At 34.8% G+C, this 26,203-nt stretch overlaps 1 protein-coding gene across 2 annotated transcripts in view; it reads left to right on the top strand.

The window, feature by feature from the left end:
* SPATA5 (spermatogenesis associated 5) overlaps positions 1 to 26,203 on the top strand; it is a 321,325-nt gene that overhangs the window by 40,479 nt on the left and 254,643 nt on the right. For both annotated transcript variants that reach the window (XM_008689495.2, XM_040626287.1), the window contains exon 11: positions 22,711 to 22,920. In XM_008689495.2, the coding sequence (XP_008687717.1) occupies positions 22,711 to 22,920 (210 nt within the window). The remainder of the gene's footprint in view (positions 1 to 22,710; positions 22,921 to 26,203) is intronic.

The following is a 26,203-nucleotide window of genomic DNA, read 5'->3' on the forward strand; positions in this document are numbered from 1 at the left end:
GTAAATTTTTGTTTCTCCGGAATAAATGCACAAGAGTACAACTGCTGGGTTGTATGCTAATTGCATATTTAGTCTTATAAGAAAATGTTTACTAGGCTAATTTTAGAACAAAAAAAAATCTTCTAGTTATGCTGCCTCTACTATTGATGCCTGGTGTTTCCTCAGGTTCCTTTACATTTTCTTCATCATCGACCTGCTCTGCAAAGTTCATAGTCAAATCACCACAAGGGCAACAGAAGCTACCTTTTATGGGTGAATCATCTGCTAGGTTATCATCTGAGTGGGCCTAACATTCTGGAAAAAAATGGCCTTATACTTCTCTTTGGATATATTAATATTTCTGGAAAATGAACACTGAAAGCATTGGCGGCATGTCCTACATTATATTGGGATAGGGGATGGACTGTTAAATTTGTCTTGATCATCAGGAGGTTTGTATCTTAGTGTAGCTTGAGGAAAGTTTACAGATTGCTCTCTGACAGTTTTAGGAGAGCACTGATGGAAGAATGGAATCTTGTGACTGTTCTTTTCCTTTGCTTCTATCATATCACTCCATTAGTTTTTCTCTTTTGAGTTAGTCTTATTGCTTCCAAGATACTCCCTTGTAAAAGCTCTAACATTACAGTTAATTGAAAACTCAGAGCCTTGTGAGAGAGTCAGGCAGAGTTTTGTGCCCTTTGCCCCATCGTGTATATATTAATAGTTCTCTTGGTCATTAACTAATGTTTTTTAATTGCTGTAAGCTAAAACAAAGAAACAAAAAACTTAAAGAGACTAAAAGGATAATAAATCAGTGGAATAGACTGTGTGGAATGATACAGTGGGGAGAAATCAGTGGATTTGTTTTCACTTTTTTTTTTTTGTTATTTTGTTTTGTTTTGCTTTTTTTGTTTGTTTTTACTTTTAAAAGTGTTCTTGGACAATGTGTTTTGTGGCCAGATAAGTCTGGGAAATGCTGGTTTAAATAAAATCAGTTGTATTTCTTTGCTGCAGTGTCAAAAGAGGGCTATTATGGAAATTTATTTGGCCATGGACCATGTGGAGTGGATACCTTCTGCATTTTACAGTGTGGTAGATTGCAGAAAGTGACTGCAGATTCTTCCCATCACTGTACAAACTGCCCTTTTTGCCCTGCAATATTGTAGCTCCTACCATAAAAGAGATGAAGTCAAGTTTTCCATCCTTTGAATTTGTACTTGGCCATGTAACTTGCTTTGGCTAATAGCTAATAGAATATTAGCAATCATGATGCAATCAGGCTTGGAACCACTGGGGCTTGCCTTTTCTTGCTGCTCTTTGAAACCCTGAATTAGTTATGCTAAGAAAACTGTGCTAGTTTCTTGGAGGATGAGAGACCATGTGGAGCAGAAGTGAGCCCTCTTAGCTGAGATCCCCTCCTTTCAGCCACCCCGCCAGTTGTCAAACATGTGACAGATACCATGCTAAACTACCTCACCCCAGACCAGAAGTTTACCCAGACCAGAAAAGCCACCCCGTTAACTCTTAGAATTGTCAGAAATAACGCATGTCTGTTGTTTTGAGCGCTAGGTTTTACGTTTTCATCATTGACCTGCTTTGCAAAGTTCACAGTCAAATCACCACAAGGGCAACAGAAGCTACCTTTTATGGGTGAATCATCTGCCAGGTTATCACCTGAGTGGGCCTAACATTCTGGGAAAAAATGGCCTTATAGTTCTCTTTGGATATATTAATATTTCTGGAAAATGAACATTGAAACAAAGCATTGATGGCATGTCCTACATTATATTGGGATAGTTAGCAAAAGTTTAAGTGGCAAAGAAGCTTGTTAACTTCTTATAGAAGACAATTGTTTTGTAAATTAAGGTGGGAAACAATGCCTAGAGGTAGGAACATCCCTAAGGAGTAGCTTCTAGTTTAGGCAACTTTATGTGATTTTAAATTCTTTTTTGAAACTTTTCCAAATTCACTAATGAAATTACAGCTTAATTTTGGGGTTTTACTGAAGCTGTGTAACACAATGTGCTAATTTTGTATGAATAACTTGACAACAGGAATTATGGAATAATGAATGATCGATGTTGGATTAATAGAAGCTTTTCATTTCTTTGGAATTTATGGTCTAAAGTTCGGGCACATTGGCATGAGTACTTTTACTTGTAGTATTTACCTGTATTTTATTGGCTACTGCCGCATAATATAATGGGTCAAGTAGATGCCTAGTCATCAAATGCCACATGCGAAAATTTCAGCAGATAGGGTTATAAACCAACTACACCATTCAAAAACACTTTAGTGTTTAAAAAAGTTTAGGAACTAAAGAAACACACAGTAAGTTTTTTCAACTTAAAATGACTGCCAGTGGAGAATGTGTTTAAACAGTGGCTCTCCACTCTTGGAATTGCTGAACTGATTCATTCATCACGGGGACTGGTACTACAACTGCATTTTTAATTGCTCTAATGAAAGATTTTTTTCCCTTTATTTTCTTTTGATACAGTATTTACAATCCATGGACTTGTGCCATTTTCCATTTGGCACTTTATTACTTGGCCTAAGGCCATGGTGTACTGTGATGTTACTCATGAGCTCCGGAGTGATTAGTCCTGGTCAAAATACTTTTCTTACATTGCTTTTTATGTTCACTTCAGATTGTAAAAATTTTCCTGAGAAGTCAACATTTCTATAATTGGATTCCTAAACTTTACTCTTCTGCTTTCAGACTATTATATCAACAAAAATATCTCCCAAGTTATTTCTGCAGAAGGTTTACTACGTACTTTGCTATAGAAAACCTGTTTCAAGTAGATAGTTAATTGTGAACATTTTTTAATAGTAAATTGAGCATTCAGCATCTTTTGAGAAAAGATTTCAGTGTGTGAAATTAAAACTTCTAAATCACAGTTGCCTAGTTATATTTAAGTTTAAAAGAAATGTCTTAAGATGGGAATATTGCCAATTATAATATGCATTATTAATTTCAGGAGACCGTAAGTGTTAGCCACGTACTTAAATGTAATGTTTCCTTTTTGTGGACCTTTTGAATTGGTGATTACACCAATTAGTGTATTAAAAGTCAAATGCATTTTACAATTGACTGGTTATTAAAATCAAATGTATTTCTTTACTATAGGAATCCTCAGAATCTTTGACTATGCCAGTATGAATTTTGAAATTTCAATTGTTCACCCAGAAATAACAACTGTTAACATTTTTGTTATAGTTCCAATAAATTTTTAAAATTTTGATAGGTGGTTTTTCTATGCATATAAGTATTTTAATATAGTTAATCTTAGGATACATATGGTTTTATATTTTGCTTTATTCATTTAAAATTATATGGTAAACATTGTACTTTAAAATTTCTCAGTAAACCTCTTTTAAGGACTGTATAATACACTGTTAGTGGATGAACTGTAATTGTTTTATCCTTCCATTCTCAAATATCTGGTTTTTTTTCTGTTTTTCTCTAATATGATTATACACACATTTATATGCAAATCTTTGCATTTATGATTCCTAGAAGTGGAATTACCACACTAAAATATGTGGTTTTAAAGCTTGGGTCAAATGTTATTAAGCTCTTTTTTTCCCCCCCGTAAAGATTGTTTTGATCTATAAATATGTGATAAAAATTTAAAATTACAAAGAGCTTAAGTAAAATTTCATTTGATTTTTACTTTAGTCCTTCTCTGTTTGCCACTAGAGTGTAATTTCTTGACTGAAAATGAGGAATAATACTGGATAATCTTTAAAGAAAATGAAAAAGAACTGTCAATTATATATATCTTCTCCTTCCTACAAAAATGTTAAAATTTTAGGTAATGGGTGTAAACTAGATGATTTTTTTAAGGGATTTTAAGTTCCATGAGAACAGAAGTTGTTTTTATTTTTATCCTTTTATTTTTATCCTAGCACATAATAGATGTCCAACCAATATTTGTTCAATGGACAAGTGAAAAACTATCATTTTCAAGAAAAAACCAGATAGTCAATTTCACGTATGTTTAAATATTACATCCTCCTTCTGTTCTAAAGTATCATATAGTCTATTATTACCTTCATGTGACATTCTTCAGATTCTTCATGTTTTATAAAGCAAGTTGTTTCTTTAGTGAATTTTAACATTAGTGAATTTTAACTTACTGTTTGTTCAGTGAATTTAACAATTTTGGAATAAAGATGCATGTAATAGTGCTAAGCTGTCTATTCTGGACGGATACAAAGTAGTCCTTTATATTTTCTGCCAACACATGTTGCTTTCTTGATCTATTGAAAATTCTCTTTTTATTAAGGTAACCAAAAAAAAAAAAATACAATGCTTTTAATAGTTGTGTTTACATATTATCTTTGCAATAAGTCATTTTATGAATACCATAGCAATTATCACTGATAAATGGCATTCTTAACCAAATATATACAGATTGATTACCATCAAGTTTAATCCATTTATGTATCTTAAACCATCCCCACCCTCACCCTCCAGGCTTTCCCTATTTCATTTTATGTAGTTTTAGGTTGTTTCATTATTTGGAAATAATCCATCTTTATACTTCTGGTATTGCTTTTGGATTGCAGTTTTCAGAATTTGGACATTTGGTTCAGAATAAGCTAAAAGCCAATAAAAAGAGAGGGCTCTACTTTCATGTGAACCCACTTTTGTAAAGTGAACTGCAACCAGAGCCTCAAGACTAATTGTATAGCCCGAAACCTCTTTGTAAGCTTGGATCCAGGTTAAACTTAGAGGTAGGCTGCAGTCAAGTTGAGTGTATACCAAATGTCATTAGTTAAATAAACATACCTCATTTACTCCCATTTTAAAAAGGTAGCAAACTTAATTATATGAATAATCAAAAGACTGTCTGTTTCACTAATTACATATTCAAAATTTACTGATGTATTTTCATTTGGCATCTTTTCAGATGAGAATAGAACATCAGAATGTGACAAGGCAGTTGAATTTCATAGGATGAGCTCATTAGCATTACTTTTCTCGTGCAGAGATTTGAGTTAAATAGTTTAATTGACTGTAATTACATTTCATTCTTCATGTACCCTCAGGATAATTAGAAGGAATTTGAGTTTCTATTCTTTAAAAACAGTACTGTATTTTGTGTGTCCTTTATTTTTTACAGATTCAAAGGATTGAGGGTTTTGTGATGCTTTACTAAATAACAGATTGCTTTTTTTGGAATAGATATACAACCTGTGGAAATTCTATTAATTCCATATTGGTTCTTGGCAGGGCTTTTGAATTCGGTTTCTTTTGATTTTGCTTCTTGTTGTCTAGACAGAAGAGTGTCTTCTATCACTCCCAAGATCCCAGTCTTCCCTGCCAACTTCTCTTATGCATTTTTATAGTTTTAAGTAATAACAATTGAACAGGAAAGCACATTTGGGAAAGTAGATTACTTTTAACCAGGAAATACTCTGTGCCAAAATCAAGATTGTAGTTTTAACTGTATTAAATATTTTAGAAGTTTAACTCTTTCATTCCACTTTTCCTTTTATACCTTACTTTTCTCAGGCTTACAGTCTAGAGGAGGAATGAGAGAGATACAAAAGTTAGTGTGAAGGTCAACAGTTTCTGTTCTCAGTTCTGATCCTGGTTAACTTTGGTGAAATCAGACACTCTTCCTTTCAGATGATAGAAGGAAGGAAAGCTCTTAATTTGCTATTTCTGATGTGTGTCTTCTTTTGAATCTATAAATAACGTTTAGATTATCAGAGAGGCATATGCTGCACTTGTATGTTATAGTTGGTTGGTACTCAATAAATACTTGGTGAGTCTTTGCTAAAAACACAGATTTTCATTTAGCATAAAGAACTCATCGGTAGGGTTGATGTGGTTCTTTTACAGAACTACACATCTTTACTTTACCTTGTACAGATATGGAGTAATTGCACACCCATCTGATCTTGTTCTTTAATCCTCCCAACACTTCGTTGAGTAATTTTTCCGACAGAAATTACTGATCTGGCTAACAGCCATCAGCATGACTACCTGTTGATCATCTCTAGAATGAAGTCTAAACTCTTTAGCTTGCTATTCGTAACCTGGTTCATGCCTCCTTCTTCACTTTCTCTTTCTACTATGCTCTTGTCTTGTTGAACCACTCCTGTTTTTGCATGTGTTGTCTTCTCTGCCTGAAAAATTGTTTTCTGATGTCTCGGTTAGCAAAGATCTTGTAATGTGATCCCTTACACACACATAAAAAATACACGTACATGCCTTGGGGACATAATATACCTAATACACAAAATACACATATATCCCTGTGGACCTTTTGTCTTGTTCATGTTTGTATCCCCACTTTTTGGCAAATGGTAATAACTAAATGATAGAAGTTTGTTAAATGACTGAATGTTTTGTGAAGCATTTTGGTTCATGAAGGTTCTTATTTTTCAGAAATAGTTCTTTTACCCATATAAATACATGTTTATTTTTTGGTAATAGCTTTATTGAGATCCAGTTCACATATCAGTTCAATCATTTAAAGGGTGAATTTTTGTGGTCAAGAATATTTAAAGAGCTGTACAGCCATTACTGCAGTCAATTTTAGAACATTTTTATCATCCCAGAAGGAAACCCTGTACCCTTTACCCATCGTTTCCCAACCTGCCCATCCTCACCAGCCTTAGGCAAACATTTATTTATTTTATATCTCTTACAGATTCACCTATTCTAGACATTTCATATAAATGGAATATAAGATATTTGATTCTTTGTGACTGGTTTCTTTCACTTAGCATAAAACTTTCAAGGTTCATCCGTGCATCATGTATGAGTACTTTATTGCTTCTTATTGCCAATTAATTGCTAAATAATTCTGTTGTATGGATGTAGCACATTTGATTTATCCAGTCATAGATTTGGATTGCTTTTACTTTTTGGTTATCATAATTAAAGGTGCATTTGAACATTTGTGTACAGTTTTTGTTTGAGCACCTGTTTTCAGTTCTTTGGGATCTATATCTAGTAATAGAATTGCTGGGTCATTGGTGACTCTGCTTAACCTTTTGAGGAACTAACAGTTTTCCAAAGTGACTGCACCATTTTATATCCCCACCAGCAGTGTATAGAGTGTTCCTGTTTCTATATGCCCTCACTAAAACTCATTATTATCTATCTTTTTAATTATAGATAGCTTAGTGGGTATTAAATGATAGCTCATTGTGGTTTTTTATTTGCATTTCTTTAGTGGCTAATGATATTGAGCATCTTTTCATTTGCTTGTTGGCCATTGTGTGTATGTTCTTTGAAGAAGTATCTCTTCAGACACTTTGCCCATTTTTAATTGGGTTATTTGTCTTTTTATTATTGAGTAGTAAGAATTCTTACATATTCTGGATAAAGTCCTTTATCAGATACATGATGTCTGATATGATTTGCATTATTTTCTCTCATTCAGTGGACTGCCTCTTTCATTTTCTTGATAGTGACCTTGGAGGCACAAGTTTTTAATTTTGATGAAGTCCAGTGTATGTTTTTTCTTTTGTTGTGTGTACTTCCGGTACCACATTTGAGAAACCATTGCTAAATCCAAGTTCATGAAGATTTACCTTACATTTTAAGATTATAGTTTTAGCTTTTAATTTAGGTCTTTGACTGATTTTTTCCCCCTAGTTAGAGTTAACTATTGTGTTTGTAACCATAGCATTATAGAAGCTACAATTATAGCTTACATCTGTGAGAACCTCAAATGGGAAAAGTGTTTGGTTTTTTTTTTTAACCTGTGGTAAAATATACATAACATAAAATTTACCATTTTAACCAATTTTTACATGTACAATTTGGCAGCATTAAATATGCTTACATTGCTGTGCAATCACTATCACCATCCATCTCCAGATCTCCAGAACTTTTTTCTCTCCCAAACTGAAACTCCATACCTGTTGAACAGCAACTCTTTATTACTTCCCTCATCATTAAGTATTATGCTAGCTTTTTTTTTCCTTAAGAAGTTCTTTCTTAGGTTAAGTTCCTTTTTATTTCTAGTTTGCTGAGAGATTTTTTTAAAATCCTAAATGGATGTTGAATTCTGTTGAATGCATTTTCAGCATCTTTGAAATGATCATAATGTGTTTTTTTAGTTTGTCAATATAGTGAATTACACTGATTTTCAGTATTGAATCAGTCTTGTATTTCTGGGTGAATTTCACTTGACTGTGATATAGTACCCTTTTTATATAATTGCTGGATTTTATTTGCTAATATTTTGTTGAGAATTTTTACATACATGTTTATGAGAGATAATGATCTGTAGTTATTTTTGAAGTTTTTTATCCGGTTTTGGTATTAGGGGAATGCTGGCATTATGAAAGTTGTTGGAAAGTGTTCTCTTATCATTTATGGGTTGCAAGAAATTGTGTTGAATTAGTATTATTTCCTTAAATGTACTCCACTGAAACCATCTGGGCCTAGAATTTTCATTATTTGAAGACGTAAGTACAGTTTAATTTTTAAATAAATATAGGACTATTCAAGTTATTTATTTTTTTCTTGAGTGAATTTTGATAGTTTGTATCTTTTAAGGAATCGGTCCATTTTGCCTTAATAGTTGGACTGACGGAGTTAGTCATTTATAGATTTCTGTTATCATCTTACTGTCTGCAGGATCAGTAGTGATGTCCTATCTTTCATTTCTCATTTCCCCCCAAGTTGCTTTTGCTCCACTCTTCTTTCTTGCAGTAGTTTTGAAAAGAAATCTGTTGTTTCCATATATCTTTTTTCCTCTGATTGCTTTCAATATTTCTTCTTTATCACTGGTTTTAAGCATTTCAGTTACCATGTGCCTTGGTAGTTTTCTTCATCTTTCCTATGCTGGTTCATTGATAATCTTTTATGTGTGGGTCTATAGTTTTAATTAAATTTGGGGGGGGGAATCTTGGCCATTATTTCTTATATTTAGTTTGTTTCTTGCCTCCCTCCCTCACTGGGGACTCAAAATGTATATGTACATTTGTCTGCTTGAGATTGTCCCAAAGTTCAGTCATGCTGTGTTCATTTTATTCTTTTATTTTTCTCTTTGTTTCTTTTTGTAATGTCTGTTGTGCCTACCAGTTCACTAACCTTCCCCCCCCCCGAAATATCTAATCTGCTATTAGTCCTGTCCATTGCATTTTTAAAATTATAGACATTAAATTAGTTTTCTTCTTTAGAAATTTGATTTTAACCTTTTTATATTTTCTTTTCTAGTGTTTTCAGTGTTTATTTGACTTTATGGAATACATTTATAACAACTGTTTTAATGTCTTTGTTTATTCTGTCATCTTTAATTTCTGGATCAGCTTCAGTTTTTTGATCTTCTTCTTATGGGCTGTCTTTTCTCCTGCTCTTTGCATGCCCGATACTTTTTTATTAAATTCCAGAAATTTTGAATTTTACCTTGTTGGTAGCTGGATAATTTTTATATTCATAAAAATGCTCCTAAAGTTTGTTCTGGGATGTGGTTAAGGTACTTGGAAATAGTTTGATTATTGGGGGGGGGGGCGTCTTGCCTTTTAATTTTCTTAGATGGGACCAAGACAGTGTTCTGTCTGGGGTTAAATTTTCCTTAGTATTGGGATAAGATCCTTTGCAGTACTCTACCTAATGCGTGGTAAATTATGAGATTCCTGTTGAGAGCAGACACTGTTCCTTCTATTCGTTTTGGGTCTCTGGCCTCTCTCACCCACCCTCCCCTGTCTCATTTTGTTTTTCTCACATGTGTGCATTGATAACAGGATATATGAAGGAGACCCTCATCAGAATTCAGGAGTTCCCTTACTATGGATTTCTTTTATCTCTAATCCTCTGCTCTGTGATACCTAGTCTCTTTGGCTTCCCCATACTCCTACCTTTATTTTCTCATCTCAGGAAGCCTGTGGGTTTGGCCATGTTTCCTCTTCATTACTATAACCTGTGACCTTTTTCCAAGCGACTGGTTGAATATAATCAGCTAGTGGGTTTCTTTTTTCTCAGGGATCATTGTCCTTTGTTGTTATGTTCTGAGAATTCATGTTCATAAATTTTGTCAGTTTCTTCAGTTTCTTTAAAATTTTCAGACAGAAAGGTACATCTTACCTCTTTTACTCATTGGCCAGAAACAAAAGTCTTTATTTGGCAGGGTTTTTTTGTTTGTTTTTAAGATTTTATTTATTTATTTATGAGAGAGAGAATGGGAGGGAGAGAGAGAGCACAAGCAGGAGGAGCAGCAGGCAGAGGGAGAAGCAGGCTCCTTGTTGAGCAGGGAGCCTGATGTGGGACTGGATCCCAGGACCCTGGGACCATGACCTGAGCCGAAGGCAGATGCGAAACCAACTGAGCCACCCAGGCGTCCCTATTTGGCGGCATCCCATATTTAATGATTTACGTCCAAGCCACAGGGTGGAATGTATTCCAATGTCCCATGTTAAAATTGCATCAGAATTTCATGTGCTTTTCAGAGAAATGCTTTGTAGTTTTTTTATGTAGGTTTGTTTTGTTTGTTTGTTTGTTTTGTTTTGGGTATTAAGAATGAACCTTCTGGTTTTGACCTAATAGAAAGACAAGTGCTATAAGGTGGAATAGGATATAATGTTAAAGTGGGAAAAATATGGTAGAGTGATTAAACTTAATCTGAAAATTAGCAGATGTCTGAGAACTGCGCTATAAGCTGGAGGTAAATTTATAAAATAAGTTTAAAGTCCTGAGATAAAAGTTTTTTTCTGATGTCCAAGGCTATCGATGGGTGCTAGGAGGTAGGAAGGGAGTTTGTGAGAATATGAGTTCTAGAGAATTCTAGTTTTTTAATAATGTAATCATCTGCCTGTTGGGGAGCCCCAAGACCACCCTCAGGCTTGATTCACTAGGATGACTAACTGGACTCAGAGGCCATTATACTCATGGTTATGATTTATTACAGTAAAAGGATACAAATCAATATCAGCAAAAGGAAAAGACCCATGGGGTGAAGTCAGAGAAATTAGGCACAAGCTTCTTCTAGGTGTCCTCTTTCAATGGAGTCACATGGGAACATACTTAATTCTACCTGAAATGATGTGACAATATGTGTGAAGTGTTATTGACCAGGGAGAATCATCTGAATTTTCGTGTCCAGGGTTTTATTGGGGATCAGTCATGTAGACGTACATCATCTTCTTGTCTGACTTAGCTACTTAGATTCCAGTCCTTTCCAGAGCAAAAACAGATGTTCTTAAATCACATTGTCAGGGTAAGCTTATCTGGTCAAACTGGTATAGCTTAGCCTAAGGCTTCAAGTACAAAAACACTCTTATCAGGCACAATATTTAAAAGGCTAGAGATTATCTCCCAGAAGAGTGCCAATGGCCAGGCCTTTCTTTAGAATGGGCAGGGTTTAAGCGACCCAGTCCTTCTGAATTCAACCTTTTTGCACACTTATGGTGCATATGTTCCTCACATGTAGAATTTGTTCTCCGTGTTTTTTTTTTTTTTTTAAATCCATGTTTAACTGTCTTATTGCTTTACCTTTTTGGTAAAGTGTCAGGATGTCTAATGTACACAACTTCAGATTTTCCTAGAGATACCAAAGAAAGGAAGCCAGGAAGGAGAATAGTAACTGCTCAAGTCACAAATTAGGGAAGCTAAAATGGGTCTCTTTTATCAGAGTAGAATCTGGAGTAAAATTCAGGTCCCTCAGTATAATTCTGTCATTATCCTCAAATGCATCTCTTCTTTCATGTTATTCAATTATTAATGCATTTGTTTAATGTCTGCCTCTTCTTCCAGGCAGTAAGCTCACTGATGAAGAGACCATGTCAGTCTTGTTCATTCTCCGTACCTCATTCTGTATACTTACCTATAGTCCTAGAGCCTGGCCAGACACTCCAAACATAACCTTGCAGTAAAATGAATATATCAGAGTGAATGACTGAATAAATAAATGAGAAAGTGAATGGATATTTGATATTAAAACCTCTACCAACTATACCTATGGGAGTCTGGCTCTCTTGTTGATACTGTAACACGTGCGCCCTCATACCTATCAGAAGTTATAAAAGATACGCAAATTCTACTTTAGGATAGTCAAGATTTGCTCAGCAGTCTACACATAGGCTTGCTTAGTTCCTGAGACTTGCTTGACCTGTCTCACTGAACTCGGTACATTCCTAAAATATATGTCTTATTTTTCTAGGCAGCTTATTTCCCAGAATTGTCTTGTGGTATCTTTCAGGCCTTGTTCCTAAGTTGGTTCTGTCCCACTAACATTCATACGCTCAGTTGTTACATGTAGCACATTCAGCATTCCAAGACAAGTTTTAACTATTAAGGTAACATCTTTCATTCTTTTTCTAAATATTGAGCGTAAGGACTGTGTTGTAAGACTTATTTTCTGATAATCCCCTTTCCTCTGTCAGGGCTTTCTCCTCATACCTGTTGCCTCAAGCCAAAGCATCAGTAGTAATCTTCTTTCCCCACCCCAACATCTTGACTCTCTGGCCAGTACTGGTTTTTCTTCCGTGTGGGAACTTTCTTTCTGGTCTGTATCTCACGACCAGAGTTGAAGGTCCTTAGGAAATTTGCTTATACAAGTTTGCTCAGTTTTCTGGGACCTCCTCCCTTTGCTTCCTATTTCACAAAAATTTGGAACATCTCTCCAGTCTTGGCAGGGGAGGGTTTTTCTTTCTATTACGCAAAAATTTTTATTGTCAACCAACCATCAGAGGAAATGGTTTGCGTTTATGATCCAACTGTTTGGACAGATCTGGGCTAGAAAGTGTCTTGCAAGTCATATGTATAGCTTTTGTACACTGACATGTTAGCAACATTTTTTCATTAGGTCTGACCACACATGCTGGTTTATTCCTAACGTTCTCCTATTTTTCCCATCTCACCTCCTACCAGCCCATCCCCCTGCTATTTCTCCCTCTTTTGCCACTTTATCTTTAAAATAATATAAGAGAAATATGTGTCTGCCTATTAATTTATTCCTTTACTAGACATTGAGCATCTGTAATATACAAGGTCCTGGTGATATATGCATATATAACAAAAGAATCCTTCTGTTTGACTATTCACTTGTAAATTCCCACAGAAGAATAATCAGGACAAAACTCATTTTAAAATTTTTACTGTTTAAAACATTTTTTCTGGACCTTTTATATTTCTTTAGTATTGGGACATTTTGTCACCTATTACCTGTGGTTAATTTAAAATTCACTTGAGAAACTTGTAGAACATATGCTTCTTTAGCACCTGGGTTTGGGGGGCCAGTCTGTAAAAGTCCCTTTCTCTTTCTTCCGTTCTTAGGTTTTTCATTTCCTTTATCCATATTCCTTTATCTTTTCCCAGTTCTGCTATGCCGGAGTAAGAATGGCAGGGATTTTCTAAGCAGTTTCCTTAAATTATTCAAAGCATTTTTTTGTCTTCACAGTTAAATTATTTAAGGAATTTGGTAAATCAGAAAAAATATAAAATATTTTAATGAGATACGAAGAATTTTCTAGGTGAGACTTCTTATCATTTTCTTGATGAGTTTTACTTTTTAAAAATTTTTTTTATTGCTGCTGTTGTTTTTTTCTTAAGTTTTCCATTTTTTATGAGATTTTTCCTGGACTTGTTTATCTGGCTAAAGTAGGTTGTGTTTTTAAAGTTCATTTTGGAAATGATTAACTATCTTTTTTAAAGGTTTATTTATTACTTTTAGAAACAGAGTGAGTGAGAGAGTGGACTCGTGGTGGGGAGGGGCGGAGGGAGAGGAGAAGAACCCCAAGGGACTCCCTGCCAACTGTGGAGCCCATGGCCCCCGGTGGGGGAGGGGAGGGAATCAGTCCCATGACCCTGAGATCATGACTGGAGCTGAAATTACTAGTCGGACACTTAACTAACTGATCCACCCAGGCACCCCTAACTATTTTTAAGTTGAATTAAATTATAGACTTTTGTGATCTAAGGGAGGCTTATTTAAATAATAATATGTTCTTATAAGGTTCATATATAACCAGTTCTCTGAGGACAGATCATAGTAAACTTATTAAAGTATGATGGTAAGGTAATGATATTTTAGAAATTGAACTCAGGTTTTAATGTAGCCATTCAACTGATTATACAGTTTGAAGTTTGGTTAAAACATTTGCCTTTAAGTTGCTCATATTTTCCATGACATCTATAATTTTTTACTTGAATAGTTTATTTCTTCTTTACCTTTTTTCCTTATTAGTTAAGGAGTTATTGGAGTATCTGGCTCCCATAGCCTTTATGTTTCAGTGAGGTCCTTAATGTGATTTACTAAACAACAAAATCACCCAGATTAGTGGCAGTTTGCAATTAGTGGCAAAGTTTTCGTGTGCAGTTTCTTTTCGTCTTTCTCATTTACTTGTTTAAACTCCCTGTACTTTTACCTCTGAAATTGTTAGATATTTTCAACCAAGCTTGCTTATGCAAAATGGAAATGAGACAGGAAGAAGGGGAGAAACTGAGTGAAGAGAGAAAAGAGAAGGAAACATATTTAGCCCCTCTTACCACCCTGTGCAGAGCACTTCTATTTGTCCTTCCCTCACAGTTCACCTACTTCACTTTTTCAGAGTCCTCACTTAGTTATCTTTCTTGTTGTTGTATTTTTTCTGAAGTTTTTATCTTTAATGGATTGGGTGGAGAGAGAGAGGCTGTAGATGGTTTATGGCGCTCTAGTACAACTGAAACTTGTTTTTGTTTTTGTTTTTTTTAAACCTCCATAGAATGTGTTTTTAAAGCATGGGGGACAATGTTTTTTGTCTTTTTACTATACAAAGCTAATGGCTTTCACTTATTTTTACTTAGATCTAAGAACACATTTTGAATACTTCTTCCTAATTTTCCTTTACCTCCATTAAAGAAGCATCTGGAAATGTATTGATCTTTCTTTTGGATCTTGGAGGTTGAGTTTTCTCAACTTACTTCTTTCTGCATTATTTATTATCTTTAGTAATTTGAGATGTTTATGATTTCTAAAGAAAAAAAATTATTTTAAATGTTTGAATTGATTGAAAGTTAACGTGTGACCCCGCAGAGAATTTTGAACAGGCGCCAACCCACTTGCTACTCCTGGCTTCTTGTCCTCCTGCTGGGACTTGTTAGCATGAAAGAACAAAATGAAAAGTACTCTTTGTCATAATATTTTCTATAAAAATAACACTTTGAAAAGAATTTTTTGTACCTGGCAGTATAAAACTTGGCATTTAATAAACATGAGCATCTTGACTCACAAATGTGTAAAGACACTGTGAGTCCCTCTGGAGCTACTGAATTCCTCTCGTGTATCTCCCAGTATCTGCAGTTCACTTCATTAATTTTTACTCTTCCTTGTGGAACTTGTCCATAAGTTGGTTTTTTTGTTTGTTTTTGTTTGTTTGTTTTTTAAACTTGATCATCAAGTCTTTTGGCCTCTGTGGGTATGCACTTTGAGGGGTCCTTTTGTTTTGGTTTTGGTTTGTGTATTGCTGGATGGATGCTTGTCCAGAAAGTATTGTAAGAGGTTTGTGGAGGGCATTTCCCTTGGGAAATTTATCTCATTGCTCCGTCTGTACTTGTTTGACAGCTGTTCCTATACTTCTAACTTTATTATTAATTCAAAGAGTTATAAAGCCATATGTGAGCAGCTGTTCACTGTTTTCATTAGGACCAAGTAAGAAAGAAAGGACCCAGCTATTATCAGGAGTGATTTAAGTTAGATTGTAGGAATAATTTTCTGGCAGTTATGATATAGTGTAACTTATTAAAAAGAGAGTTACAGAATTTTTTTATTTTTTTAAAGAGCATAAAATAGTGTTTGTTGAAAGATGAGAGGAGTTGAAAGATGAAATACTGTTTGAAGGTGGGATAGTGAACCAGCTAGTTTTTGGATTCCTGCTCTAGTTTTAGGATTTTACGATTTCATGCTGGTATTTATTCTTCTCTGACAGACTAACTTTTCCCATGACTTTCTGTGCTTTAAGATTCTTCTGTGCAACAGTAAGCTCTTTAAGCTGAGTTATATTCATTTTTGAATTGATATCTTAGCTGTAGATTTATTCATCATTTATCTAGTCTCTATTCATCATTTATTTGGCATTTAGGTGCTATATTAAAATGCAAAACTTATTTACCTTTGTTTAGTTGAAGAAATGATCAGACACAAAGGAAAAGAATAGAAAAATAGTAGTTCAAGATTGCTCATGAAACTACAAATGAAATTGCCTGATTGGCTTTTCACTTTTGTCACTAGTCCTTCAAAATATGACTGTTCATTGTAATCATCTTTCAGACATTTACATAAACTATTACCTAGTATTCATTAAATAGTTATTGTGTGCCGGGCAAAGTGCAATTAATATAAACTATGCTGTTTAAATCTCACAATAAAACTGGGAGCTTAGGTTTTATTATCTCCCTATTCTAGATGAGAACGTTTAGAGAGATCAAGTAAATTGCCCAAAGTCATACAGTAACTGGAAGATCTGTAATATCAAAAAATATATGAAGTTTTAAAAAAGCAGAATATAAAATTGTGAATACATTATGATCTCAGTGAAAACACACATTTGAAGGCTAGAGGGTACCATTAGTGATGGTTACTTTTAGGTGTTGGGAAAACAGATAATTCTTATATTGTCCTTCCTAGTTTCTTATAGGCTATACCTGTTATGGGTAGCTGAAATATAATCATGTGAGGTGGGAATTGCTATATATTTTTTTCAAGAGTTACTCTGACTCGCTCATTCCCTCACATTCTAATTAGTAAGTCCTACTGGTTCTACCTCCAAAATATATTCTTATGCCTAAATTGGCTGTCCTTGCCATCTCACTGCTGTAATCCTGCTCCAAGCCACCATCTCACTGGTCTTCCATATCCAATCTTGACTACCCCCCTCCACTAAGTTCATTTCCCATGCAGTAGTTAGAGTGATTTTTTTTTTTTTAAAGATTTTATTTATTTATTCGACAGAGATAGAGACAGCCAGCGAGAGAGGGAACACAAGCAGGGGGAGTGGGAGAGGAAGAAGCAGGCTCATAGCAGAAGAGCCCGACGTGGGGCTCGATCCCAGAACGCCGGGATCACGCCCTGAGCCGAAGGCAGACGCTTAACCGCTGTGCCACCCAGGCGCCCCATGCCACCCAGGCGCCCCAAGAGTGATTTTATTTTTAATCTCTTACTTATGGTGTTTTAACCCTGAGAGCAAGGATTTTGTAGACCAGCACCTGGTATGGGACTGAATATGGAGTAGGCACTTAGTGGTTTTTTGAATGGATGATGGTGGCATAGAAAGGTGGTCAGCTTCATTGCTCCCAGCTCACCTTGCAGCCAGTTGGCAAGGGACAGTAGGAAACTGCTTTAGACTTAGTTGTAGCTAGCTGTCTGTATGATTGACCACAGTAGTGGTTTTTTTGATGCATTTATTTTATTGCTTTTCTTTTTCACTCATTTGCTATCATTTTCACATTCTAACACCTTGACATAAGTCTTACATATATGCACAATTTCCAAATGTCTGTCCTCACCATCTCACATATTTGAGAACTGTAGAACTGTTCCGTATTTTTTTTTTCAGTAGTTTTTGTATTACTTTGTGTGAAGACAGCTGTTTTACGTCTTTAGACAAAGACTGTGTCTTTTAGGATACTTATTTCTTTTTCTAGAGTACAAAATTTTGAGGACATTTTCTCACTCATCTTTGTGCTCTTACACTTACTAACAGAAGTCTAGCACATAGAAAACATTTCTTGGTTTATCAAATTTATTTCACTTGTAAATTCCAACCACAATATAATAATTGGAAACTATTCCTTAATTTCCAAACATGTTCTTTTTTTTCTCTTTTAATGTAACTTTCAGTTACTCAGTTGCCCAAGTCTGCATCATGGCTGTTACCCTTGATTCCATGTTCTCCCAATGTATGATGCTGTTTTTTGTCTCTCTCCTCCCATGTCACCTACTGTTACTTTCAGCTGGCTAGTTCCATCAGCCCACCTCATATATCACCTCGGAAAAGGGTTTTTTGGACCATACATTTAAATTCTGTGACTATAGCTTGTACCATGCTATATAGTAATTGCCTAATTATGGAAATACATCCCTTTAAGGAAGTATTCCATCAGGTCAGAAGCTCAGTATGGACAAGAACTATTTTGTCCCCAGCAACCAGCATATTATGAAATAGGCATTTAGTCAGTATTTGTTAGATTAATTGATATTTCTGCAGATGACGTTGCCTCATGTTTTCCTGAGAGACTAGAAACCTGGTGTAACTCCCTCAACTCCCTGTGTTCCCACCAGTCTTAAACTTTTTATCTTTATCCTTTTTTTTTTTTTTTTTTTTTAAGATTCTATTTATTTGAGAGAGAGTGAGTGTGAGCAAGGGGAGGGGCTGAGGGAGAAGCAGACTCGCCACTGAGCAGGGAGCCCAACTGGGGGCTAGATCCCAGGACTCTGGGATCATGACCTGAGCCAAAGGCAGCTGCTTAACTGATTGAGCCACCCAGGCACCCCTATTTTTATCCTTTTACACTCCTTTCCTACCACTGCTTGGCAAGATAAATACTTAACTAAAATATAAAGTGGGAGATATAAATGCAGTAGGAATAGAGGAATATTAACTATCTTTAAATGCAGTAGGAATAGAGGAATATTAACTATCTTTCAAAAAGTTTAGTGGTGAAAAAGAATGTGATAAACATTAGGTAGAAACAATATCAAAGTAAGGTTGTTTTGAAGGATAGGGAGAAATGGAATATTTGTAGTCTGAGGAAAGAATATAGTGAAAAATACAGTCAAGGCAGTAACAGAGAAAGGACAACTGATGAAGCAAGAGCTCTCTCTCAGGAGAGGGTAGGGGACAGGATTGTTTCACTTCTCTTCTGCTACAGCCTTCAGGGCAATGGACCAACTCCTCAGCACAGACTGCTAGGTCCCTACAGTGGCATCAGTGTTTTGGCCTCTTCCATGCCATTGAACACTCAGCTTTCCGATAAAAGCATCCTAATTTCTCTTGAGGGACAAGTCCTCTCCGACTTCGGGTCCAGCTGACTCTGTTTGCTAGTACTCACTGTTCCTTATTAACTACAGAGATCATCTTTTATCACATGGATTTCTTTGTGTTTATATTGGTGATTTCCATATGTGGTTCATGGAGGTACTTAATATCTGATATTAAGTTCTTTTAAAAAATTCTTTTTTCAAGACTCTTTAAAAGACCGATTAAAAACCAAACACACACAAATATATTGAAAACCAAATTTTATCATAATGAAGATTTGCCAGGTTTATTTAGTTCCATACAAATCTGAGAAAAATACTCCCTAGGCATTTATAGTCATATAATTGAATTTTTTATAAAATGTCATTGATCAGGAATGGTATAGTTCTGCATTAACCTTTAAGAAAATTTTATCTGTATATGTATACTTACTTAAATTAGCTTAAATTACTTAAATAAGTATTCTGCTAAAATGCTATATTACTTAAAGTAAAACTCAGGGCACCTGGGTGGCTCATTTGGTTAAACATCGGACTCTTGATAGCGGCTCAGGTCATGATCTCAGGGCTGTGAGATAAAGCCCCAAGTTGGGCTCACACGCTCCCTCTCTCCCCATTCCTGTCTCCTCTCTCTCTCTCTCTCTCTCTCTCTCTCTCCCTCTCCCCCTCTCTTTAAAAAAAAAAAAAAGAGTAAAACTGAAACATGCTCCAAGATATGGCAAGTCTGCTCCTGGTGGAGCATGTTGGCAGTGTGCTCTTCTCATTGTATAGGTATAATAATTGCATAATAACAATTGAATGGGCGTCGTGCAGGATCAAAGCAGTAACACACTATCATTTTAATTTTCACAAGTTTAAGGAGTGCATCTCTGACTTTTACATTTCTGGTAGTTATTGTAAATACAGCTTTTATACATTATATATAACATGTATACCATCTGTATGTGCTCGTAAATGTGTGTTTGTGCTGTGTGTATGTATATTCCTTTGCTAAGACATAAAAAACAAAACGTACAGATCTAATTAAGCCACTCAATCCAGTAACCTTGTTGCTAAATCTACTGACCACTGCTTCTTTAGTACTCTATACTTCTGATCTATTTAGTTTTTGATAGTTGTTGACTACCCTTCTTAACACTCTCTTCCCAAAATGTTTATTTCTATGAGAGTATGCTGCAGTTTTTAGAAGTGTCCTGATATCTGCATCCTACTTTGAAAAGATTTAGTGGCAAATATAAAAATTGATAAAGTATGTGTGTTTGTGTGTGTACTGTTTGTATGTGTGGAAAGAGAAAGGGAGAGCATGCACTAAAGCATATGTGGCAAATATTAAAAATTGGTGAATTTTGGCAAAAAGTGTATATATACACTTATGTATTGATTTTTCAACTTTTGTGTATGTTGAAAATTTTCAAAAATTAATTAAAAAGTTTAAAGAAAAGAAAATCAGAGACCCCAGAAAGCAGAAGCAGGAACTACCCCTCAGGGGCGTGACAACTCTGCTGCACTTTTAGGCAGGCCAGGTTTTGACAGTAACAGTCACCTTCTGTGTTAAATAGTCCCTTTGATCCTATATTTTTAGGGCCATAAGCTTATGTGCATGGATCTCAAGTTTAATTTTAGTTTTATTAATTGGTGAGATCAGACATCAGGGGGAAAAAGGCAAAATAAAACCCAAGGCTGATGATGCTGCAGGAGAGCATACACATACACTCAGGCTACTAAAATAGATAAAGCGGAGGTGCTTGGGTGACTCAGGCGTTGGGCGTCTGCCTTCGGCTCGTGGCATGATCCCAAGGTTCTGGGATCTAGCCCCGAGTCAAGTCGGGCTCCCTGCTCAGCGGGAAGCCTGCTTCTCCCTCTCCCACTCCCCCTGCTTGTGTTCCCTCTCTCGCCGGCTGTCTCTCTCTGTCAGATAAATAAAATCTTTAAAAAAAATAAAATAAAATAGATAAAGTGGTTGGGATAGCAAACTGACATTATGCATCAAGAGACCTAAAAATGTTCATGCCTTTTAATCCAGTAATCTTACTTTTTAAAAATAAATCTCAAGAAAGCAATTTACAGAAGAATAATTAAATTTGATTTCAGGATTATTGCTGATGATACTGCATTCTTCTGGTTCTGTGGACAAAAAACAAAAACAACAACAAAGTCCCCCTCTCTCTAAAACCATGCAAGTTCTTTACAAAAAATAACCTTTCCTGATATTAACAAACAAAACCTTTCTCTTTTTTGGATTTGTGAATTGTTTGTTTTTCTGATGTTTTCTTCCTCTTCTTTTTCTCTCATGACTCTTAAATATAGGTGGTACCCAGCAATCTGTCTTTCACCCACATCTCTCCTCTCCTGGTGGCAATTTTAATTGATCTCATGGTTTTTATTGTTTGTATGTAGAGCCTCTGAAGTTGAAAATTCCAGTCCTGTCCTCTTTCCAAGGCTCCATTTGCAATGTTTACATTCCAACTGCTCCCTTTTTGTCTTTCGAATATCCTGTCCTGTGTTTCAACTCTTTATATCCAGAAATAAAAATCTATCTTATGTATTTTCCCTCTTAAAAATTACTTTTCTGTTCATATTCTATCAACTCCTCTTGAAATCTTCAGCTTTAAATTCTCCCTCTTTCTTTACCTCAGAACCCTAGTCTGTGGGCCTGCAGTATCACTCTGGTGTGTCTTCATCCTCTGATGTGGTTATCGTAGTTTAAGTTTGCTTTTTTATTTTAAGAATGTTTGTGATAGGTCCTTAATTGATCTCCTCTCTAAATGAGTCTTGTCAGAGAAGTCTTCCTAAGGCACAGATCAGACCATATCACTTTACAGATTAAAAATCTTCGAAGACTTATTATGAAGAGAGAGATTCTTGAATCCCATCATCTAGTCTTCAGGGTCCCCCACTATATAGTTTCAGCTTACTTTTCTTTTTTAATTTTCCTCCCTCATATCTTTTTTCTCTTATTCCTACATACTTTCCTCTGAGCCTTTTGTAATTTTTTGGTCTCTACCTGACCATTCCCCTGTTTTCACATTTCCAGATTTCATCCGTGCTTTAGAAGTTGACTTTCAGATTTGCCTTCCAGCTGGAAGTAATCTTTTCCTGGAAACTCCCAAAAGCTTTTTCTGTGTCTTTGTTACTGTGCTTAGCATCCTTTCCATTGTACTATGATTATTTATGTACACATTACTGGTAGTTGTTCTTTAAAGTTTGTATTCAGTCTTACTTTTCTATTTCCTGTGTATATTATCTTACATATAGTTCTTAATGGATATTTACTAAGTAAATAACATGTAAAGAGTTGTCTTATTTTGGTGGGTGTTTCTTTGTTGAGAAAAAGGAACAAAATTTTGAGGATACTTCATGAATATATTAAAGACAGAAAAAAATCATATGTTCCCTAAGGGACCTACAGAAATATTTTTGGAAGTAATACGTAAGGCAAATAAATTTGCTAAAAAGATGTGTGTAGATGAGACCTTGGATCACTAATTCAAACCATTTTCAGACAGATGAAACTTAATTTTTAAAGCCATCTAAAATAGAAGATAGACTTAACAGTTTGTTAACAGTTTGTTCAGTCATTTAAACAGTTATTTGTACAAGCAGAAACTTTTTTTCTTTGGTATTTCTGTAATATACAGCTCACATTTCATGTACTCTAATTTACTTATTGATAGAACTTTTTAAGGATCTTCTAGATTCTTAAATGGTTCTCTTCCCCCTCTTGCACTTTTTATTGATTCTTTTTTCCCCCTCTTTTTGTCCTGGCAAAACTTAGTTTAGGTAGTTCTCTGTTTTACAGGTATCCTGGTCAGATATAGGAGGACTGGAAAATATCAAACTGAAATTGAAACAGGCTGTGGAATGGCCCTTGAAACATCCAGAGTCTTTCGTTCGAATGGGTATTCAACCACCTAAAGGAGTTCTTCTGTATGGACCACCTGGATGCTCTAAAACAATGATTGCAAAGGCTTTGGCCAATGAGAGTGGCCTGAATTTCCTAGCTATAAAGGTAAGATGTTAAATGTTTTAATTGCTACTTTCTCTTCCAGCCCAACTAATACCCATCCTCTGATTCTTACCCTTAGAAAAACATGAAAAGGCATCTTAAGGAGTAGCTGATTTTTTTTTTTTTTTTAGGTTGATGGCAATATAATATAGGGCGATGCGCTCTAAATAAACAAGTGCTTGTAATCAGCAAAACATGGTGGACAATAGACTATTTAGTTTCGTGATTCTCAGTATTTCTTATATCCATGTGTAATAGAAACCAGTCTTCTTTAGTTTCTACATTTTTTAATTGTGCTAATCTCTTTTGCTTAACTAAGACTTAATTATAAATATGATGTAAATTTAATATTTATATAGAGAGAGTTTTCAAAGAAATCAGATAATTTATATGGTAAAACCAAATTCCTAAAAACACTTTTCTAGTCAGGGAATATCTGTATAAGGTTTATATTCTGAAACACACACATATATTATTTGTTCTTTGCCCTACCCTATTACTTGGGGTAGGTAATCTTACTTGACATGTAGTTTTACATTTACTTTAGGGCCAGATATATACGTATATATATACATATATGTATATATATACATATATATATTTTTTTTTTTGAGATTTATTTATTTTAGAGACAGAGAGAGAGCATGTGAGTAGAGGGAGAGGCAGAGGGAGAGGGGGAGAGAGAATCCTCACGTAGACTCCCTGCTGAGGTGTGGAGCTCAACATAGGGCTCCATCCTGAGACCTTGAGATCATGACCTGAGCTGAAATGAAGAGTCAGACACTTAACCAACTAAGCCACCCAGGCACCCCAGGGCCATATATTAATTTTTTAATTAACTTTTATGTAATATGATCATATATCCAGTTACTAAATATACATATATAAAACCTTAAATATATTAGCGGAATGGACTTTATCACAAAAATATGTACTTCAGTCTGTTAAATATCAAATTCATTTCAGAAAAAGCACATGATAAAAGGCTCTGTTTTGATAGTACCAGGGAATTTTTTTCATAACAAAATATGTTTTCTATCTTAGAACACTGAAATCTTTGGTAGTTTGAAAACATAAAATTTATTTCAGAGTAGAGTCAATTTTTTACTTAAAATTTTTTTGGAATAATATTTAGATATGTTTAGGCTATTTGCTTTTTAAGAATCAGTATCTTCACATTCACTAGTGTTTGCATATTTGTGATTATCTTGTGGAAGATATTGGATACTGAAGATAGGGGTGGGGACCATTTTCACTATGATCACTTATACTGAATCACAACCATAGTTTTAAAGTTTACAGGTTTAAATGTTGGAGTAATGAGTGATTTTGAAATTTCAGAGACATTCTTGATTTCTCTTTGGTCCTGTTCTCTTATGTCATGGTTCTGGCACTTCCTACTCTTTTTACCATCATCTCCGTTTTTCTATGCCTACCTTGTTGTGTATTCCACAATTGTATATTCATAATCCTTGATTTTTTTCTGTCTGCTGGATATCTGAAACTTATTTGATGAGATCTGCACTCACATTTATTTACACTGGAATCTCAAAGAGGAGGAGCACATGTATTTTCCTACGAAGTAGTATCTCATTCTTCTGTGATCTAAGATAACTGTTCCAGATGTTACCAGGACTGCTTTCTGGCCTATCTTAGGATTACTTAGAAGTACTTATTACTGTTTTTGAGTATGAAACATTTCAGAACTTTAAGCAGTTTTACTTTTTTCATTGTAAGAAAATGTACGAAAATTCTTTGAAAGGTTTATCTTTCACACTGTTCATGTAAAATAGCCATGCGTGTGTTAACTTATTTGAGCTTTTTCACTAAACTCACGCTCATTTTTCTTTTAGGTCATACACACACAAAGGATAAGTGATGTTAAGAAATTTTCTTTTTCAATTGAGTTCATACTTGCTTAGAGATAATTATGTATCCTAGTAATTTTTATTTAAGGTGGATTTTTATTCAGTATACGTTTTAGTATAGTTTGGCAGTATTATTCAATTTTTGAATCTGGATGGAGAATATATTTAATGAACAATGAATATTCATTTTACTATTTTTAAGTTTTCCTACACGTTTAAAATTTTCCAAAAGAAAAAGTTGGAAACATGAAAAAAATTTTTGGTTTTCTCTGCATTTTCATTGGTCTTTTCGTCTTGTCTGATCATTGCTTGGGAGAAGGGTTTAAAGTAGCTATGTCATACAGCTTTTGTATGCAGAAATGAAGTCAAAGAAATTGGGAATTTATATTATATTCTTCCTAGTTTTCTTTTTTTTTTTATCCTATGAGGAAAACGTTGGTTTTTGGTTGCTACATATATTTTTCTTTTCCAAGGGATTTAAGTGTTATATTTGTTTGAGCTTTTGAAATCACAAGTCTGACACATTTTGAAAATGGAGAAATGTAGATAGACAATGAAATTTTCCAGCCTATTGGAAAATACAAGTATCTTACATGTATTGAAAGGAAAAACTGCCTAATATTTTTCACAATTGTAATTATCTTTAATTCCCAAAATAAAGAATTTAAAGATTTGAAACATTTCTTTCTCTGAGTTTATGAAAGAACTCTTTAGCTTCCCCTGAGCATCTTTCCTAAACAGTGATTAAAAGCTGTATACTCAGAGTTCAGACTTTGCCTTGGCTTGTGTGGACTCTTAATATCCTTTGGCATCTGTATGTGTTTTTGTGTAGACTGTAGCACTTGACATATGCTTAAGTTTAATTTGTCATCTATGTCAATTATGTCAAAATATTTTCCAGCTGAAATTTCCTCTCTGCTTCTCTCTTACTTTTGTCTGGAGTGCTGCAATACATTAATTACCCTTGTGTAGTTGGGCTGCTTTACTTTATGAAGAACTGTTACTGATTCTGGAAGAAGGGTGGTTAGGCGTCTGACACGGATTTTGAGCAAGTCCTTTATGAACTCTTATTGGTGAGCACAAGAATGTAATGAGCTTAGTGTATGCTTGACTTTTTTGGGGAAATGTTCTTCTGATACTTGTCTCAAGAAGGAATTATACAAAATATGTCCGATTTTCAGGAACCTGTTTTATTCAAAGCATGCAAAATTCCAAGTACTTACTATTCTTCATTTAACTAGATTCCCTACTATTATTAAAGGGACAAGATAATCTTAATTTGGTAAGTTCCAAGTTTATCTTTAAGCTGTTGTTTTTAAATTTTGTGAGCTAGTCTGTAAATCATAAAGTTTCCATTTTGCAGATACTGTGTGGAAAGCTGCATAGATACACCTCTTTTACATATTGAATGCTTTAAG

The sequence above is a fragment of the Ursus maritimus genome, unplaced genomic scaffold, assembly GCF_017311325.1.
Source record: "Ursus maritimus isolate PB19 unplaced genomic scaffold, ASM1731132v1 scaffold_11, whole genome shotgun sequence".
Taxonomy (NCBI): domain Eukaryota; kingdom Metazoa; phylum Chordata; class Mammalia; order Carnivora; family Ursidae; genus Ursus; species Ursus maritimus.